The sequence below is a fragment of the Mastigoproctus giganteus genome, chromosome 5 (genome assembly GCF_048544385.1).
Source record: "Mastigoproctus giganteus isolate SK-2022 chromosome 5, ASM4854438v1, whole genome shotgun sequence".
Classification (NCBI taxonomy): Eukaryota; Metazoa; Arthropoda; class Arachnida; order Uropygi; family Thelyphonidae; genus Mastigoproctus; species Mastigoproctus giganteus.
Window position 1 is genome coordinate 203,324,079 of NC_143579.1, and position 20,443 is coordinate 203,344,521.

Here is a 20,443-nt window from a genome sequence, read left to right on the forward strand (position 1 = left end):
AAGGGAAAATCATGTTTAACAAATCTGGTTCGCTATTTCGAAAGGGTCACTCACGAGCTGGATTTAGGGAATAATTTCGACATTGTTTATTTAGATTTCAGCAAAGCTTTTGACTCAGTCCCACATGAGCGGTTGCTTTATAAGCTGGAACAGGTTGAATCACTGGGAAAATCCTTAGATGGATAGAAGGATGGCTTCAGGGCAGGAGGCAGAGGGTTGTGATAAATGGCTATTCCTCAGATTGGGTTGATGTAAGAAGTGGGGTTCCCCAAGGATCAGTATTAGGACCACTGTTGTTTTTAATTTTCATAAACGACATTGATGAAGGGATAGAGGGCGTGATGTCTAAATTTGCAGATGATGTTAAAATTGGGAGAGTAGTTAATGATCACTGTCAAGCTGAGCTTCTTCAGAGAGACCTAGATAGACTTCAGGAATGGTCAGAAAAATGGCAGCTGTGCTTTAATCCAACAAAGTGTAAGGTATTACACCTGGGAAACAGTAATCCCAAAAAAACTTATTCACTTGGTGGAGTTCAACTAAAGCCAGTACTGGAGGAAAGGGACTTGGGTGTTACGATACGGTCAGACATGAAATTCTCTGAGCATTGTAAACAGGTTGCAAGGAAGGCCCATGGTGTCCTATCAATGATCTATCGAACTTTTGCAAGTAGAGATAGGGACGTGATAATCCCATTATATAAGGCTTATGTTAGACCACACTTGGAATACTGTGTTCAAGTATGGAGACCGCACCTGAAGAAAGACATCGAGCTTCTTGAAAGGGTGCAAAGAAGGGTAACTCGCCTGGTGAGATCGGCAAAAGGGCGTCCTTATGAAGAAAGACTTCGAATATGTGGGTTGCAGAGTTTGGAAACTAGACACCTTAGAGGAGATTTGATTGAGGTGTTTAAGGCTCTGAGAGGCATCAGTAAAATGAATGAGGACAAAATTTTCAAGATTATAAATGATGCTAGAACTAGGGGACATAAATTCAAGTTACGGGGGGAAATGTTTAGATTGGATTGCAGGAAGTTCTATTTTAGCCAGCGAGTTATAAATTACTGGAATAAGTTGCCTTCATGGGTGGTAGAGGCCGAGAGTTTGGGGAAATTCAAAGGTCATCTGGATAGTACTTTCGGGTAAGGGAAGCACATAGGATGATAGGTTTAATTTCCTTTTTATTTATTTTTTATTTTATTAATTATTATTATTTAGTTATTTATTTTTATTTTTTTGTTTTTATCATTGTTTTGGTCGGATTTATTTTTTTTTATTTATTTTTTATTTTATTTTTTTTTTTTGGCTGGTGCAGCATAAGCCATAGGCTTTCTTGCACCATGCGGCCGTTACTAATACTAATACTAAAAAATACTAATACTAATATAAGGCCTTGAATGGGTTGAGCACGCTGAATTCTGATGGGATCCTTCCACTTGTTCAGATTACAAACCTAAGGGGGCATAAATTCAAATTAAGAAAAGACAGATGTAGAATAGATGTGCGGAAATTTGCCTTTAGCCAGCGGGTGATTAATTGCTGGAACAAACTTCCATCTGTCGTTGTGGAAGCTGATAGGTTGAATAAATTTAAGGAGGAACTGGACAGGCATTTGGAGGGAATGGTGTGATTTTTTTTTTTTTTTTTTTTTTGGCTGATGCTGCATAAGCTCATACACTTGTTTTCTTACATCACATGCCACTACTACTACTACTTACTGCTACTACTACTTACTGCTGTTTTTCCCTTTTGTGTGTAGAGGAAACAATAATCTCAAATTTAAGCACAAATCCTCAAAGTTAATCTGTGACATGTCATTAAAAACAATTTGAATGAGTGTCATTTTTTTCCATATCAGTTTATGACCACATGCAGCTTAACATATGGTAACCAGAAACTACTCTAGGAAGTGACTGAGTACCTTCTGTAAATCCTGGAGTTTTCCCTACAATTTTCACATTTTTGTAGAATGAAACATGATCTAGTAGGATATGAATCCACACAGATGATAAATAAAGGAAGCCATCAAACAGTGATGTCAACAGCAACCAGAGGAATTTCATGAGCAGGATAAGGGCAGGCTGAGGTCCTGGGATAATATATGCAGATGCTAGTACAGTGGATTCCGGTTATTTGGACCACCAGTTAATCGGGGCAGCTGTTTATTTGGGGCAAATCTTAAAAAACAGAAACCAATCGAGAAAATAGCCAGGGTTTACTTCGCTTAATTGGGACAGCATGCCGTTTAATCGGGGTAGGCGACCGCAGCACTGGAGATTACCCTACAATTGTCTCCAACAGTACCACGTGGTTCGGTTGAAATTCTGGAGGTCACAACCATAAAACAATAAAAACAATTAGCAGCCACCTGTTTATTGGGCTTTTCTGCTAGTGAAATCTATATAAACGGACAGTAAACTCGATCTTACTGAATTTGCGATAATACCTACAGCTGGAATTCTGTGGGTTATTATGGTGAAATGTGTTTACATGTCCATCTTCAATGGGTTTACATGTTTACATCTTCAATCATATAAAAAAAATTAATTTTCAGATCTACTCTTCATTTCTATTTTTAAAGCTTTGTAACTTGTTACTCCGTTCTCACTTTTACGTATCATGTTACTTGCAATCTGTGTGTGCCATGTTCTTTGTTATTGATTGCTTATCTTTTTACTGTTTTAAATTTTAACCCCCACCCACAAATATCAGTGAAACAGAAATGTCAAGTATTTCATATGTACATATTACAGTACGTATTAATTATTCTGATTATCACTTATATTCTTCCGATTTTCATGTATCATCTAATTTTTTAATTGGTAAGGTAATAAAGGGTAAATTTGTGCTTAATATATATCTTTACTTTTATAGCCTGTGGATAATATTCCTCCTATTTTCTCTAATTAGAATCGCTGTTTAATAAAATTAAAATTCAATTCACAAACGTGATCGCAATGACCGGCGCTTACTACACATCGTATAGTGAACAGTACTTTACTATGGTGAATTCGTTGTAACCTTTTTGATTGTGCAGTGAACTAACTGTAAGGGGGGGGGGGGTGGCATTGTATTTTTAACTCTTTACGTGAAACTTTGGATAATTGGGGCAGCTGCTTAATCGGGCCAAAATGCACTAGTCCTGATGTGTCCCAAATAACATCGGTTATTTGGGACACATCATGGACTGTATATACATTGTGAGATTAAAACTGTACAGTCCACTGTTATCTATGGCACTGGTATGGTCTGCATGGATAGCACAGTGAGTATAATCACTGTCCTCACCACACCAGTTGGAAAAGGCCTGGGGCTGAACCCTGTCAATGATTCAAGGAACATTCATGGGTTTTTTTTCACTACATGACTGAGCTAGTCAGCCTCAGGCATAGATAGCAAGGTCTCTGTCCCTGGAAACTTGGGTTCTTTGTCAAGGCAAACTGACCACAAAACATATGTAATTTATGGAAATAATACACATGGGCACATAAGTTAATTCTTGGGTGGCCCAAATGTGACAAATTTTTTTTATTGCATTGGTATGATGGCTGCCAAAACAGCTACAGTGAAGAATTAACTACTCTACTGTAGAAGTATACCATAGTGTACTTTTATTAAAAAGCTGGTATACAGATGGCAAAAGTGCATGAACTTATATATATTTTTTGAAAAATAAAGCATCACTTCCTAAGTAAAATGAAAATCCTTGTTTTCATTTCACTTGCCTTCATATCTGATGCCCAACCAATTAACCTATATCTTCATTAGTAAGTTCTCCACCACATTATCGAAGAAATATCTAACATTACGCACAGTGTGGCACATCTCCCTGACCAGTAACAACCAAACAACTGTACCTTTTAAAGCGAGTATACTATATTTGGTTTTCACATTGTAATCTGTTTGATTATATTATATTATATTAATAATGCTATATATATAGATCTATATTAATTGATTAGTTAATTATATTATATTTATTCTATACACTGAAAGGACAGAATTCATGGGATACCTGGTTCCTGGACAATGCAACGCTGTCACCCCACTCACTAATGGGCAAACCCACAGCACGGCAGCTATACAGGTACACTGCATCACTGCAGTCATGTAGACAGTAATTCAATGTTAGTATGGATAAATGTCGTGAGTTAACTGACTTTGAAATTAATTATTATTTATTTTATTTATTTTTTTAAAATTTTTTATTTTAGGAGCATTAGCAACTAAGGCCATATTGCTTTGGGGATATGTGGTGGTCATTCCCTGACCTTTCTGCATCCTCCATATTTGGTGGTCACAGGCTCAAACCCCGGTCTAATCAAGAAGCATGTGCTATGCACTGCCGCTTCTGCCTGCCTGGCTATGGAGGAAGTCCTGACTTTGAAAGAGGGATGATAGTGGATGATTGGAGATGGGTCTTCTGGTCCGATGAGTCCCATTTTCAGTTATTTCGAGTGACGGGAGGATGCATGTCTGGCAGAAACCGCATGAAGCTATGCACCCATCATGTCAATAAGGACCTGCTCAGACAGGTGGACAGTCGGTAATGTTTTGGGGAGTGTTCAAATGACACACGTTGGGACCTCTGGTATGTCTAGACGATCTCTGAACGGTCCAAGTTACGTGTCCATCCTTGCAGACCATCTACATCCCTTCATGGTCATCGTGCAACCACAGGGCAATGGACTCTTCCAGCTGGACAATGCGCCTCCACACAGAGCCATGGTGACTAGAATGCGATTTGAAGAGCATTCCGCAGGTCTTACCACCATGGAATGGCCTCCCCGTTCAACGGACATGAACCCTGTGGAACATCTTTGGGATGCTGTGAAAAGGTCCTTTCGAGCTTTGGATCCTCCACCCAGGGATGCAACGGAATTATGGACAGCGGTGCAGCAAACATGGGTGGAAATACCTGTGGAACGCTTTTGCAAACTAGCAGACTCAATGCATCACCATGTAATTGCTCTTATCCGGGTGGGCTTACCCGTTTACTAGGTAGGTATCCCATGATTTCTGTCCACTCAGTGTACTATATATTATATTATCAATGTAAATCATGCCCCAGACTAGAGCAGCAAAGCAGCTGGAGTACTGTGGCTCAGGGGAGAACCGAAGGGAGTAATTCTCCAACGTATCACAGCCTAACAAAATGTGCAACTTGTGAAATGTTTGCAGACCTTTCAAGAACAGGATAAGATCCAGCAAAGGGGATGTCTTTGTGTATGCTAGGTGCGCGGAATGTGAAGAAATTAGGTGCGAACTCAGAATTCTGATGGCACCCATCAAGCTCAGCTACCCAACTCAATGCCAGAACTTACACTTGAGCATCAGACAATACAGCGACAATCTCGAAGGTATTTATTGGCGGTGACTATTGTCTGTCAGGGAAATATATATTAAGGGTACAAAAGGTGATACTGTTGTACAATGTTGGCACTAATGATATTAAGAATAGAAGATCTGAGGAGTTACTTAACAAGTACAGGACAACGTTGGTAAAAAGTCACAAGTTAGGAAGAGAGGAGTCAGGAGGGAAGTACATGTCAAGAGGTTTGTCAAGCAATTTGGCCCTGAAGGGAATGTGCAAGGCTCATAGGGGTAGAATTTTTCTCAGTGTTGTCTGCACTTGTTACCAGGAGAGACAATTTTACAGGGATGGGATACACTTGAATAGAAGGGGGTAAAAGAATATTTGCTGATGCTACTGTAGAAGAAAACTGGGATACACAGACTAATAGCTTAACTAGAGCCGTGAACAGAGAATAGAGGATTTGTAATAACTGACAGCAAAGTAGAGGAGAAATTGTTGTTAAACATAAGAAAGGCACCTGGGGGTGGATGAGATCTATCCCAGATGACTATCAATGCAATGAGCCAAAAAGAATGTGGTAATTACATACTGGCACCTGAAGATGATCTTTGTTCCTGAGTCCATCTCTGCTGTAGTATTGTCTTTATAACCCAATTTCCTCTGATGTCTATAGTACATTAAAAATACGGGAGAGTATCAAAAAGTTCATACCCTGACCTAGATAAAACATAAGTAGGAAGATGCTGTTTTTAATATAAGTTGTTTACATATTCAATAACTAACACAAAATTCATTCCCGTAGATTATCATACACCAGAGGTAGAACCCGGAATCTGAGGAAGGATGTTATGATTGACGAAGCAGAGTATCGAGCAGTGAGCAAGTTCCTGCATTTGCAGGGCAAGAAAGCTTAGGAAATTGACAAAGAGATGAAAGCTGTGTATGGGCAGAATTGTCTATCCTATGACACTATAAAAAAGTGGAAACTGAAGTTCCAGTGTGGTCGAACACGTGTCTTTGATGAGCCAAGAGAAGGAAGGCCATCAACGTCCACAGACAGTGAGACGGTTGCAAAGGTTGAGCAGCTGGTGCTGAGTGACAGACATCATTCAGCACCAGCTGAGTTCCATGATTGCTAATGTCTTTGCAGAAGCAATGTCCAATGCAATGTTCTTGCCAACTTTCTGATTTGTCTAATGCTGATGTTGAGAACTTTTTTAGGGTAAACCCACCCTATTCTCCTGACCCACTACCATCAGACTTCTTGTTTCGAGAAATGAAGAAACCATTATGTGGACATCACTTTGATTCATCTCAGGAAGTCATCCATGAAGTGGAATCATGATTTCAGGCAAAAAGTGTAGACTTCTATAATCAAGGCATGAAACAACTGATCCATAGATGGGAGAAATGTGTTACTATACACGAAGAATACATAGAAATGGATTAAGGTTCCTGTGAAGTTTCCCTTTTATAGGGCTATTATTTCTAGGTAAGGGTACGAATTTTTTGATTACCCCCCCCCCCTAATGTGTATCATGCTGGCCATGCATCATTACTGCTCTTGTCACTTACCAAGTAATGATGTAAATTTTTTTTAAACATTTATGCCAATAATTTTTGTTTCATTATGATACAACTGTATCTACATTAATAATAATAAAAGATTATTCTGTAATAAGTAAAAAAATAAATAAAATAAATAAATAAGCAATAGCAATTCTTTTACATGTAAGTTTTCACATTCATCTAAAAGTACTATCTGTCACACAATGGGATGCAACAATTGTGGAAAACGATGCTCCACGACAGAGATGCTCCATGATGCTCCATTAGTGGCAGAGTGCCACTAATGATTGTATAAGCATTAACAGTACTTTGCAGCAGAACCTGAGACTAAAGAAAGAAAGTGGCACTTCCAGAAATGGTAGATTTGGATAAAAACTGACTAGCATACCTTCATCAAATATAACCCAGCTATCAGTGAGAGGATTTCTCACACCATAGAGAAATTCCCAACCCTCCATTAAAGTAGGGAACATTAGGTGGTGGATAACTCATCATAGAGTACAATACCACTACTTTCCTTATAGCTGCCAACTTTTGCCTTTTGTAAACTGAACACTAGGTATTTATAGACAGACGGATTTTTCAGGAGAAAAATAGGTTTTTTTTGAAGTCCACATTGCACTAGAAATTAAATTTCATTTAAAAAATACACAATGTATATTAAAATACAGTCACAGGATTGATTTACACCAGTACAGGATGCTTTTAAACATTAGCTTACCTAGCATTTTTCTGTTGGATTGTCTTTCAGACATCAAATAATTATGACTGCTTCAAGAAAGGTATTGTAACAGACTTTGTACCTCTCCATAAATGTCGAGTAAAAGTTATATTTAGCTGTCAAGAGCATTTCCAAAACTGCAAAAGAAAGAGAAACCTGAATTCAGTGTTCTTCTTCCCCCCCCCACTTGTTTGAATATTCTTTGACATTCAACATTGCTATCAGGAATGACTTGGAACAACTTGTTATATTTCATGCTTCTCTGTGCACAGTTCCTAAGGACCACTGTACATAAATTATTTATTTCTTCATTCATTTCAAAATAACATTTAAATTGCATTAAAATTGACATAAGCAGTTGACAAAATACCATTTCTTTACCTTCAATGAGATTGAGAAGTACAGAAAACATTTTTTTTTTTTCAGTTTGCTGATGATTCAAAAATTGGAAGGGTGGTTTAACAATCAGAACCAGATGTATTTTAAGTTGGCTACAGCAGCTTAACTGAAAAGGATTTAATGTCAAGTATCTGGTAAATGATTTTTGTTTAAATTTAATTTCTGTAATTTTTTAATCTTAATTCACTAATTTTGTAAATTTTATTATTAAAGTTAAATTTAAAACAAACTTGGGAAGCTTAATTTTAACTTCACTAGTGGATAAAGTTTTGGTAACAGTTTAATTTCTATAAAATTTTATTAATTTAAGTTTTGTAATCTTTTTCAAGTTCAAATTTTAACTAAATAATGGTTGTTACAAGATCCACTTTTGATACATCACCCAGAGACATTACGACTAAGATGAAAATGCCTGGGAGCATTTCTGGTGTGAGTCATGAGTTTGTATAGCTTGTGGCATGTATTCAAAAGTCCGTCTATTAGACCAATCAAGCTCAACTGACTATTGATTTTTTTGCACCTGATGTAAGGAGTGTACAAATCTCAAATTAAAATTTGGTGCATTATTAGAAGAATTTGTGTTACTGAAGAAACTAGTATTTGCCCTAGAAACAAATGTAACTGGGAGCATGACAGGGACTCAGGTATCTTGAGACCTGACAAGTGATACAACTCTGATTTGGGTTCTAGTAAATAACAGTCAAGTGCATACTGCTCTGGTTGAAGGAGATTTAGTTTTATTGGATTCTACTGTTGGGGAAATGGGGAATATTTTTCATAATAAGGATAGCTGGACCAGAACCAGGGAGTGTGACTAATAATCAGGTTGTTTGCTGGAAGCAACGACCGATGATGTTACCAACAGATTTTCAGATTTTAATAGGGGTAGTCACCTTTCATAAAGGTGACTACAGGAGTCTCAGACAGTTTTTAAATTCAATACGGTGGGACTAACTGATGACATTACCAACGTTGAATTCTAAATGGGAAGCCTTGAGGGACTTAATTTTGCAGGCTACTAGGCTTTTTCATTCCAACTAAGAAATACTGTTCAAGGTTTAGGCCTAAATGGATGTTAGATGAATTACTGAGGCTTGTTATTTGCTATTTTTTTTATTTATTTTTTTTTTTTTTAGGAGCATTAGCAACTAAGGCCATATTGCTCCGGGATATGCGGTGGTCACTCCCTAACCTTTCCGCATCCTCCGTATTTGGTGGTGACGGGCTCGAACACTGGTCTAATCAAGAAGCATGTGCTACGCAATGCTGCTCCTTCCCACCTGGCTACGGAGGCGCCCTAATTACTGAGGCTCGCGACAGAGAAGGAAAATGTATGGCATTCATATAAATTATCAAGCGACACAGAAGCCTATGGCACATATAAAATATGTCTGTAATTAAGTCACAAAGGAGGTTATGCAGGCGAAAGCAGATTACAAGAAATCTTTGGCAAAGGATACAAACAAAAACAGCAAACAGTTCTTTACTTATGTAAACTCTAGAAGGAAAGGGATGAATCAGATTGGACCACTTAACATAGATGGGTTCACTATTGACGATCATGCTAAGGTAACTGATAAACTTAATGAGTATTTTCCATTTACATTCACACGCGAGGAGTTATTCAAGGAGGGGAATGTTAGAGGTTTATCAAACTCTAACAGGGAGCTAAGTGATTTTGTAATAACTGAGAGCAAAGTGGAGGAGAAATTGTTGAACTTACACATAAGGAAGGCACCTGGTTTGGATGGGATCTATCCAGTTATATTAAAGGAAGCAGCAGAGGAAGCAAGCAAACTGTTAGCCTTAATTATGAGAGCTTCCTTGTACTCAGGATTAGTCCCCACGGACTGGAGGTGTGCAAATGTATCCCAAATTCAGAAAGGGAGTTCAAAAGGTGACAAAAGTAACTATAGACCTGTTAGTTTAACTTGTGTTCTGGGGAAAATAATGAAGATGCTGGTTAAAGAAGCATTGCAGGATCATCGCTGCAGGACAAATGTTATTAATGGAGTTCCCCAGGGTTCGTTGTTGGGCCCATTGTTGTTTTATATATTAATTAATGATATTGATGAAGGTATATCAGGTTTGCAGATGATACAAAGGTTGGCAGAGTTGTTAACAACAGTAAAACATTATGCTACTACAAATGGAACTAAATAAGTTGGGCAAATGGGCTGAGAAGTGGCAACTGAAGTTTAACATTGATAAATGCAAAGTACTGCATATGGGTAGCAATAACCAAAGAGAAACTTACTAACTGTGTGCTATCACACTCAGGGAAGTAGAAAGTGAAAAAGACCTGGGGATAACTGTGCAGTCAAATATGAAGTTTGCTGAGCAGTTCAGACGAGTTGCCAGGGCAGGTCATAGAGTCTTGTCAATGATATATAGGAATTTTGCTAGCAGGGACAGGGAGGTGATTATCCCATTATACAAGGCAATAGTCAGGCCACACCTAAAGTACTGTGTACAGGTCTGGAAGCCTCATTTTAGGAAGGATGGATGTAGAGTTGCCAGAACGAGTACAAAGAAGGGCAACAAGACTGGCGAGGGGAACAAAGGGGTGCTCTTACCAAGAAAGGCTTAAGTTCTGCAAACTGCAGTGCCTGGAGAGGAGGCACCTGCATGGTGATCTGATTGAGGTAAGGCCTTGAATGGGCTGAGCAAGCTGAATGCTGATGGGATTCTTCCTCTTGCTCAGACTAAGAACCTGAGGGGACACAGTTTCAAATTGAGGAAGGTAGTTGTAGACTATCTTTACTCGTATTTTGTTCGGAAATTTCCCTTTAGCCAGCGAGTAGTTGATTGGTGTAACAGGCTTTGAACTTTTGTTGTTGAAGCTAATAGCCTAAACAAATTTAAGGCTGAGCTGGACAGGCATTTGGAATGAATGGAATTTTTTTTTTTTTTTTTTTTTTTTTGTTGATGCTGCATAAGCTTGCTTACTTGCATAGTATGCCTCTAGTAATGCTAATTCTAAATGTTGGCAAGATGTTTTGAGAGTGGCAATGTTTCAAATGAGTGTACAGATAAAGCTAGGGAAAAGTATAAATTAAAAAAATTCATTGGTGTGTCGAGGTAGTAAATTATTTCAATAATTTCAAAAGTGTGTTGTCAATAAATAGGTGAATTCAAACTCATAGTTAGGAAAGCCAATGCTGAAATAATAGATCTAACAAAAATGTGGTACCTCTACATTACACTATGGTGGAACTTGACATCCTTGGGAATGACGAGTTCCACTATGTAGAATGTAATTAGGAAAGAGAGAGAACATAAAAGGAGTAGTGGGATCATGCTTCTTATCAAAAGCATGGCTGAGCACTAAAAGAGCTTTTGCTGAGTAAGAAGATATGTCTGCCACAATAGAATCTGTGTGGTGTCGGGTAGCAGGAAGCAAAGGTATAATGAGTGGTATAATGAGAGCAAAGATATTATGGGTGACGTCAATCTGCACCAGATTGACTGGAATAAGTGGGAGGGAAAGTCACAATAGGAAAAAAAAATTTCACATAAATTAGACGACTATTATTTGTACCAGCATGTTAAAGAAAATACTAGGGACAAGAATGTTCTTGAACTTGCCATTACCCAAGAATCGGATGACATCACAGGGCTTAAAGTACAAGAATCATTGTCAGGTAGTGATCACTCAAATATCAGTTGGAAGATGAAGAAAGATGTTCCAGTAGTTAAAGTTAAAGCAGTGGATTTAATTTCATTGGGGAATTGGACAGTTTAAGGCACAATATGGTATCTATTAATTGGGCGCATTTTTTTTTTTTTTTTTTTAATATGAAAACCCCAAACATGTGTTATCAGAACTTATAGTACTCAGTACCATGCATCCGTTGGAAGTTGAGAAGAAGAAAGAAGATATCTGTTGACATTAGACTGTACTTTTCAGAAAATAGGTATGAAGGAAGGTTGTTCCAGAAAACGGCAGTTGAATGAATAAACGAAAAAGATAAAAAGTTGGTTCTGTGAGTTTGAAGATGGACATTAAAAGGATGTTGGCTGGTGGTGGCACGTGTTCGGACAGTTTTGAAAGGGAGAGTGGCAATTATAGAAGCCAATTCAGAAGAACAGTGCACGTGGAAGTATCTGTAGAAAAGGCATGCAGCAGAAATAGAACATCTAAGAGACAGAGAGTGGAAAGACTATGTTAGAGATGAGTCATTAATTAACCTAACTGCCCTCTTCTGAATGGAATCTAGACAGCTGAGAGAGGATTTGGGGAAGATATGGGAACAATATTCAATGGTAGGGCGGATTTCCAATTTGTACAGTGTGAACAGCTGTATAGAAGAAAAGTAATGCAGAGAGCGAAAGAGAAAATCAAGTGTTTTAGATACAGAGGAAGCAATATTTGTAAAGTACTTGTGACAAGAGAGATTAGAAGTCAGAGTAATCCCCAATAGAGATAAATCATTTTGCTTAGAAATCAGTGTCACCAAAGATAAGCATAGGACCAGAAGAATCCTTTATGTGAGATATAAGACAGGACTGAGTTTTAGAAGGAATAAAAACAACTAAGTTGTCTTTGCAACACTGGAGAATTACATGGAGATCAGCATTCAAGGAATTGGTAGTGGACATTCGAGAAGTTGAAGCTATTGAGCAGGGCGAGGTTTCTCAAACTGCAAAGTGGAGAGATTTCCCGTCAATGGAAGAAGGTCATTATTATACAAGAGGAAAAGAGTGGGGGAAAGAACTGAAACTTGGAGGACACCAGCATTAGTGAAGAAGTTAAGAGGATAGAGAGCCATCTACCATCACCTCAGTGAGCGATCAGAGAGAAAACTGGATAACCAATTACAAAAAATAGTTGGCAAACCATAAGATGGAAGCTTGTTAATAGACCTTTATGCCAAACACAATCAAAAGCTTTTGAGATGTCAAGAGCAATTGCTTGTGTTTCACCGAACTTTTCCATTGAATTTGTCCATAAATGGGTAACATAAGCCAGAATATCACTAGTGGATCGACACTGACGGAATCCATAGTGGTGATCGTTGATCATAAGGATGGTTTCTAGATAGTTTAAGAGTTGGAGGTTAATTGATTTTTCCATTACTTTAGAAAGAGTAGAAGTAATTTCAATGGATGATAATTGTACAGGAGGTGTTTGCCAACCTTTTTTAGGAACTGGCTGGATATGAGCAAATTTCCAAGAAGAAGGAAAAACACCTTTGTAATAAGAAAGTGAAAAAAGGCAGCAAAGAACAGGAGTAAGTTCAGGAGGGCAGGTTTTGATAACAAGTGGAGAAATACCATCAGGACATGAAGCTTTCTGAGCATCAAAATTCATCAGGATACTACTGACATCCTTTTGATGGAAGACCACAGGAAGCATTGAATGGACCATGCTGGGAATGGTGGGAGGTGTTTTACCAAGATCATTAATACATGAGACGGAAGTAAAATGGGATGCTAGCAGGTCAGCTTTATCCTTGGCTGAAGTGACAACAGAACCATCTGGTTTTGACAGAGGTGGGAGCAGAGCTGGGTAAAAGTTGAAGCCAATAGCTTTGGCAAGAGACCAGAATGCTTGGCTGCCATTAGGGCAAGAAGCAAGTTTTCTAATCTTAGCCTGTTCAAAATCTAGTTTGGACTGATTAATAACTGCTTTACAATTGTTGCGAGCTTTGATGTAGACAGAACATGAAACTGAAGAGTTGGAAACAAACCAATTACGATATGCAATGTTCTTCTCTTGAACAGCCTTAGCACATTTATTGGAAAACCAAGGTTTAGATAAAGGACGAGATTTTAAAGTGGAGTGTGGAATAAAGGATTCCATTCCTACAAGAATAATTTCACTGACATGATCTGAGAAAACGTTGACATCAGAAGTTTTGAAACAGTAATCCGACCAAGGAAAATAAGAAAAGAAATCTCGCAGGTCATCCCATTTTGCATTCTTGTAATGTCAAACAACACAAGGTTGGGAATAGTCATGAGATAAAACTTCCACTGGAGAAGAGACAATCACCAAGTGGTGATATGAGGTGCCTAAAGGACCAATCACTTCGACATTGTACTTATAAGGGGTTTTTTTGTGAGAAAAAGATCAAGCGTGTTGGCTGTATGGTTAACATTGTCTGGCATTCCAGTAGGTAAATGAACAATCTGTGTGAGGTCATTAGTAATTGCAAAAGCCTCATCATTTCGATCAGTTAAGTCTGTGTGACTAGAAAATGGAAGCCAGCTGGAGTTGTGAACGTTAAAATCACCAAGGAAAATTACCTCACCGTTAGGAAAGTTGGATTGGAGAAAGTCAAGCTGTAAAGGGAGGAAGTCAAAAAGTTCCAAGTGATTACAGGAGTTGGGAGAATGGCAAGTTGGGAAAGACAACATATGAATATGACAGAATGAGGTGGACAGATTTTAAACCAGAGAAGATCGAAAAGAGGATATTCTAAATTATATTCTAAATTACCAAGTCTCTGACAGGGAATATCGGAACGGACATATACACAAGTACCACCTTTGAGGTGAAAGGAATCATACTGTGAATAATTTTGGCAACTGAGATGAGCAGTGGTTGAATCAACCCATAACTGAGATTCTGTAGGAAAAAGTGCACGGGTTTGGCAGACTGTAAGTGGAAATGGACATCACTGAGATTAGAACTCAGACAACGTATATTTGTGAAATGAACTAGGAAGTGTCAGGGAGGTTTGGATCTTTTCACATATAAGTTAGCTCTATTAGTTTGACAATTCATTGTGTATTCAATAGTAAGAAAAAGTGTGTGGGGGGGGGGGGACATGCTGTATGAAGTAATGAAATTTTTGGATATGGCATACACATGGTGAGAATATACTCAGATCCTTGACATAACGTGACCTTGACAATGGCACCCGCATACATACTACTTGGACTCCCTCCAGTCACTATTTGGCAGACTAGAGGTAGCAAGATTATACACTAGCTGATTCGGAAACCTCCCAGAGAGTTACCAATAAGTTCAGTCTGGTGTATTAACTGGCGGCCACCCAGCCTGCGAATGCTGCTTTAGAGCTATACCCTCGAAATGTAAGAAGTTTGGATCTTGCCATGGTGATCATCATAACCTCAAAAGACATTAATCATACTGCATGATGGAAGAGATAGCAAAGGGTTGATTCTGAACTTAGCTCTGGAGACTAAACATGGGTTCCACCACTTCAAGTCTCCAATGAGCAAAGTGGTGGTATTCCACAGGTTGATGAGAGTCATCTACCACCTTTCATTGCCTGGTAACACAGAGGGGCAGCAATCTTCCATGTGGTGTGGTGTGGTGTGGGGGCCACACCTCACTCCTGCTTACACTGGTTTACATCTGGATGGTCACTCACAGTGTGCATGCGCTGGGGGGTTATACCCAGGATTAGTAACAGTCACACCATCGTGAAGGTGCAAGCAGAGGATTTGGCTGTCACAGATGTCAAACGAATCAGATCGGACACCTGTGTACTGGTTGTGGGAAAGTCTTAGATAACCCAGGTGATGTTGCTTGCTGAAGGAAGGGAATGCCAGAGCTTAACAAACTCTACCATGGAGCTAAGGTATTTTGTAATAACTGAGAGCAAAGTGGAAGAGAAATTGTTGAAGTTAAACATAAGGAAGGCACCTGGTTTGGATGGGATCTATCCAGTTATATTAAAGGAGGCAGCAGAGGAAGTAAGCAAACTGTTAGCCTTAATTATAAGAGCTTCCTTGTACTCAGGGATGGTCCCCACGGACTGGAGGTGTGCAAATGTATCCCCAATTCACACAGGGGATTCAAAAGGTGATACAACTAACTATAGACCTGTAAGTTTAACTTGTGTTCAAGGGAAAATAATGGAGTCACTAGTTAAAGAAGCATTGTAGGGTCATCTAGACAAGACAGCAGTAATAATTCAGACACAGCATGGGTTTGTTAAGGGGAAGTCTTATCTGACTAATTTGATTGGATACTATTACGTTGTCACAAAGGAACTGGATGAAAAAAATAATTTTGATATCATATACTTGGATTTCAAGAAAGCTTTGGTACTGTTGCACATGGAAGACTGCTATACAAATTGGAGCAGTATGGTATTAAGGGCAAGTTGCTACAATGGATAAAGGGATGGTTGAGTGAGAGACAACAGAGAGTGGTAATCAATGGGCACTGCTCTTCATGGACTAATGTTATTAGTGGAGTTCCCCAGAGTTTGGTGCTGGACCCATTGTTGTTTTGTGTATTCATCAATGATATTGATGAAGGTATATCAGGCTTAATGTCCAAGTTTGCAGATGATACAAAGGTTGGCAGGATTATTATTCACAATAAAGACATTATGCTACTGCAACAGGATTTAGATTAGTTGGGCAAATGGGCTGAAGTGGAAACTGAAATTTAACTTTTACAAATGCAAAGTACTGCATATGGGTAGCAGTAACCCAAGAGAAATGTAAGAACTGTGTGGAACTACACTCAGGGAAGTGGAGAGTGAAAAAGACCTGGGGGTAATTGTGCAGCCAAATATGAAGTTCACTAAGCAGTACAGATGGGCTGCCAGAGCAGGTCATGGAGTCTTGTCAATGATATATGTGAATTTTTCTAGCAGGGACAAGGTGGTGATTATCCTGTTGTACAAGGCAATGGTCAGGCCTCACCTTGAATACTGTGTACAGATCTCAGAGCCTCATTTTAGGAAGTATGTAGAGTTGCTAGAACTAGTGCAAAGAAGGGCAACAAGATTGGTGAGGGGAACAAAGGGGTGCTCTTACTAAGATAGGCTTAAGTTCTGCAAATTGCAGCAGCTGGATAGTAGACACCTGTGAGATGATCTGATTGAAGTGTCTAAGGCCTTGAATGGGTTGCACAAAACTCAATGGGATGATGGGATTCTTCCTCTTGCTCAGATTAAGAACCTGAGGGGCATAGATTCAAATTGAGGAAAGACAGCTGTAGAATAGATGTAAGGCAATTTCCTTTTAGCCAGTGGGTAGTTGATTGCTGGAACAGACTTCCATCTGTTGTTGTGGAAGCTGATAGCTTAAATAAATTTAAGGCTGAGTTGGACAAGCATTTGGAGTGAACAGATTGGTGAAATGGGAGGGTTTTTTTTGGGCTGATGCTGCATAAGCTTGCTTTCTTGCATCATATGCCTCAACTAATGCTAATGCATCGGTGTTTACTAATGAAAGACCCTTCCTGTTGAGGAGAGGTGGTGCAAGTGAGTCTGAGCTATTATGAAATTAGTGATTCCAAAATTACATATAACTGTTTATTAGAAAAACGTTTGAACCTATAGTCAAGTAAGGCTCCTGGAACTGATGGCATATACCCAGTAAATTTGAGGCAGGCAGCCAGAGGATGTACTGAACCATTTATGTTAATTAATAGCACATCATTGGACCTCGGGAAAGATTCCTTTGGATTTGAGGTGTCAACGTATTGGCAACACACAAAGGTAGTTTTAAGAGTGAAGTTGGTAACTACAGACCAGTCAATCTAATTTCAGTGGTAGAGAAAAGCTTAGAGACAATAATTAACAGTGCAATCCAGGGACATTTAGATATAAATGCATTATGAAAGACACACAACATTGTTTTGTTAAGGTAAAATAATGTTTAACTGGTAAGCCTGACACAGTTACTCATGAGCTGCATGTAGGGACCAATTTCATCATAGTTTATTTGGATTTTAGCAAAGCATTTGACTCAGTCCCTCATGAGAGGTTATTATATAAGCTAGAACACTGTGTTAACAAAAAAGATTCTAAAATGGACTGCAAGGCTAGCAGGGCAGAAGACAGAATGTTGTGATTAATAGACACTCTTGAGATCAATATAACGTCAGAAGTGTGGGTCCCCCAAGGTTTGGTTCTTGGATCATTGTTGTTTCTGATTATCATAAAAGACAGGAGCTGCAGGCTCCTGTATCCTTCAGGTAAGGTGAAAGCTAACAGAGTTATGGTTCTAGGTTTCTGTGACAGTAAACATATATCTATTAAACAGTGGCTCATCTCCACTAATAAAGTAATTCTGGATTTAACACTGCGCGAATAGATATTTGTGAAACTTTTCCAGAAATGTGTGTTTTTTTTATGTTTTGTATTCCCTTAAATGTTATTTCCATGCAACAGTTATATGCTTCCAGTACATAGAAGTACAACTTAAATTTCCGTTAAGCTTCTTTATTACCATAAAAATGAGGGTTTGATTTCTTATTCTTGGAACAATAGTACTGCTCCAATACTTTTTGTTATATCCATGCCTCTGCATTACCAATGCAGATAATGCAGAAGCAAGGAGGTAAGTGACTATTACTACTACTATTAGAATGATATTAACAATTAAAATTGTCACTTAGACTACAAATTAAAATTAAATAATTGCATAATGAGTAATAGGTCTTTATCAATATTCTGAACTTCTAATTTTCCGAGCCAATATTCAGGACATCCTTGTGAAATGCAGGTATATATCTATCATTTAGATCACAGGAATTAAAAAGTTACTGCACACTTACAGTTGTTATATGTACACCCGAACCTGGTACGAATTCATGAGCATGGGGGTTCAAACTGGATTTTGCAGGATCAACTACACCATTAGAGGCAGATTCATCATTTTCTTCATTTCTCTCTTCTTCTTTCACTTCTTTTTCCTTGTCTTTCTCTTTTTCATTCTGTTTAGCTGGCACTGTGTTCTTTTGTGTAGCTGTTTCGGCCTTCACTGTCTCTTCCCTATGTTTAGGAAATTCTTTATCTTCTGAAAACTGAAACAAAATAATGTTGCTATGTTAAGCATTAAACAGTTAAGATCACACATTTTAATGATCATGTGATGCTTTTCATATAGTTTCTTCCACCATGACAATTATGTGTGAAATGAGTTAAAATGCTATATAAAAATGGCAGTACCTCTCCAGAGAGTACCCCCCCTTCCCTGAAGACCTGAAGTTTCATATATAATTTGATCTTTATTTATATAGAATCATTGCCCACGTGTAATGAACCCACATTACACTATATTATTCTAAATCTTTTTAGCTTACTGAAAATAACAGCTGTATTTCTTTACTTAGCAGGACAATCATATTAATACTGTTACGCTGTAGAATCAGTTGAGTAATTACAAGAGGTAATTTCAACTTTGCCATATCAGTTAAAATATAAGTAACACTACTATATAAACAATGAAGTTAACCTTAAAATGGAATTTGTTTTAACGAAGTGCATTTTTGGATAAGTAGTACAAAGGTCATTCAAAAGAAACTGAAAAAGTCAAACAAAGTTGTATTTTAGAAACAACATGGAAACTATGCTTATCAAACTTCAATGTAGTCCCCATTACATTAAATATACTTCTCCAAGTGTAGAAGGAAGTGTGTTGAATCGCTAAACCTCTTCCCCTGTAGAATCTAAGCATTAGTGCAGGAATTCCTGCATTAATGCCTGGATTTCTTGAGGAAAAGAAGCTTAATGATTCATGGGAAGGTTCTTAATCACAAGTGGCCATTCTGACTTCTTCGTCTGATGAGAAGTGACAACCTCTTAGTATGTCTTTTAGTAGGCAAAAAAAAAAAAAAAAAAAAAAAAAGTGATAATTATGACTAACATATTCCATTTGCCAGCAACCTGAGAAGGATCATCAACAGTTAAACCATCGGTATCAAGTGGACCAATGTGATTCATACCCTTCCTTCTAGTGTTTATAAGTAAATAAGTCTTTACTGTTTTTCTTTGCATCCTTTGCCAAAGATTTCTTATAATCAGGATAACAGGTTGCCATGTGGAATGTAATTATCCAAAGTGGTAACTGGAGGTCTGTCTCTTTTCACTGAAAGTCTGGACAATCCACAAGGAAAGAGGATATTGTAAGATGTAAAATCTTACAAATATATTATTTTATAGAAAAGTGAGATTAATTTAAAGTAAAACTTATAATATAGCAATATGGGGGAGCGAAATCCTTACTAGTCAAGAATATTACTAAGATCACTCGCAAGGGATTAAATTAGACAACGGGAGCGGTAGGCTGAAAGGCTATTAGCAACCTAGGTACACTTCGACTCCCAGCTCACACAGACAAACCAAACAATAGAAACGAGTAGCAACTGCTGTTAGTAATAGGTGTTAACTCTGGAAAACAATGGTGCGAAGGACCATGCTACTGTTGGGACATTTCTTTAATCAGTGACACCTGGAGAAGAGACAGGGTAGTAAATACGGAACAAATGCTGGGAATTAGATTTAAGGCTGACGTCTGGTTGGCAGTAATGGCAAGTTTTATAGATCGTGGGAAATTAGTCTGCTAAAGTATAACTATAAGCGGCTGACTTCAAAGGTACAGACAGCCTGAGAAATTTTACAAACTTCTTAAAATAAGAAGTTAGATCAAGCAATAAGGAATCAGCTTGAGAAAATAAAACGGACAAATAAGAAGAAAGTGGAAGTTGATAAAATGAGA

General features: G+C 38.2%; 1 protein-coding gene across 8 annotated transcripts in view; it reads right to left on the reverse strand.

Annotated features, from left to right (window-relative positions):
• The window catches only part of LOC150086018 (uncharacterized), a 576,308-nt gene that overhangs the window by 162,360 nt on the left and 393,505 nt on the right, over positions 1-20,443 (reverse strand). For all 8 annotated transcript variants that reach the window (XR_016546983.1, XR_016546988.1, XR_016546987.1 and 5 more), the window contains one exon: positions 18,501-18,749. Coding sequence is in view for 1 of the 8 variants with exons in the window: in XM_090374334.1 (XP_090230460.1) it covers positions 18,501-18,749 (249 nt within the window). In the remaining 7 variants the exon portion in view is untranslated. The remainder of the gene's footprint in view (positions 1-18,500; positions 18,750-20,443) is intronic.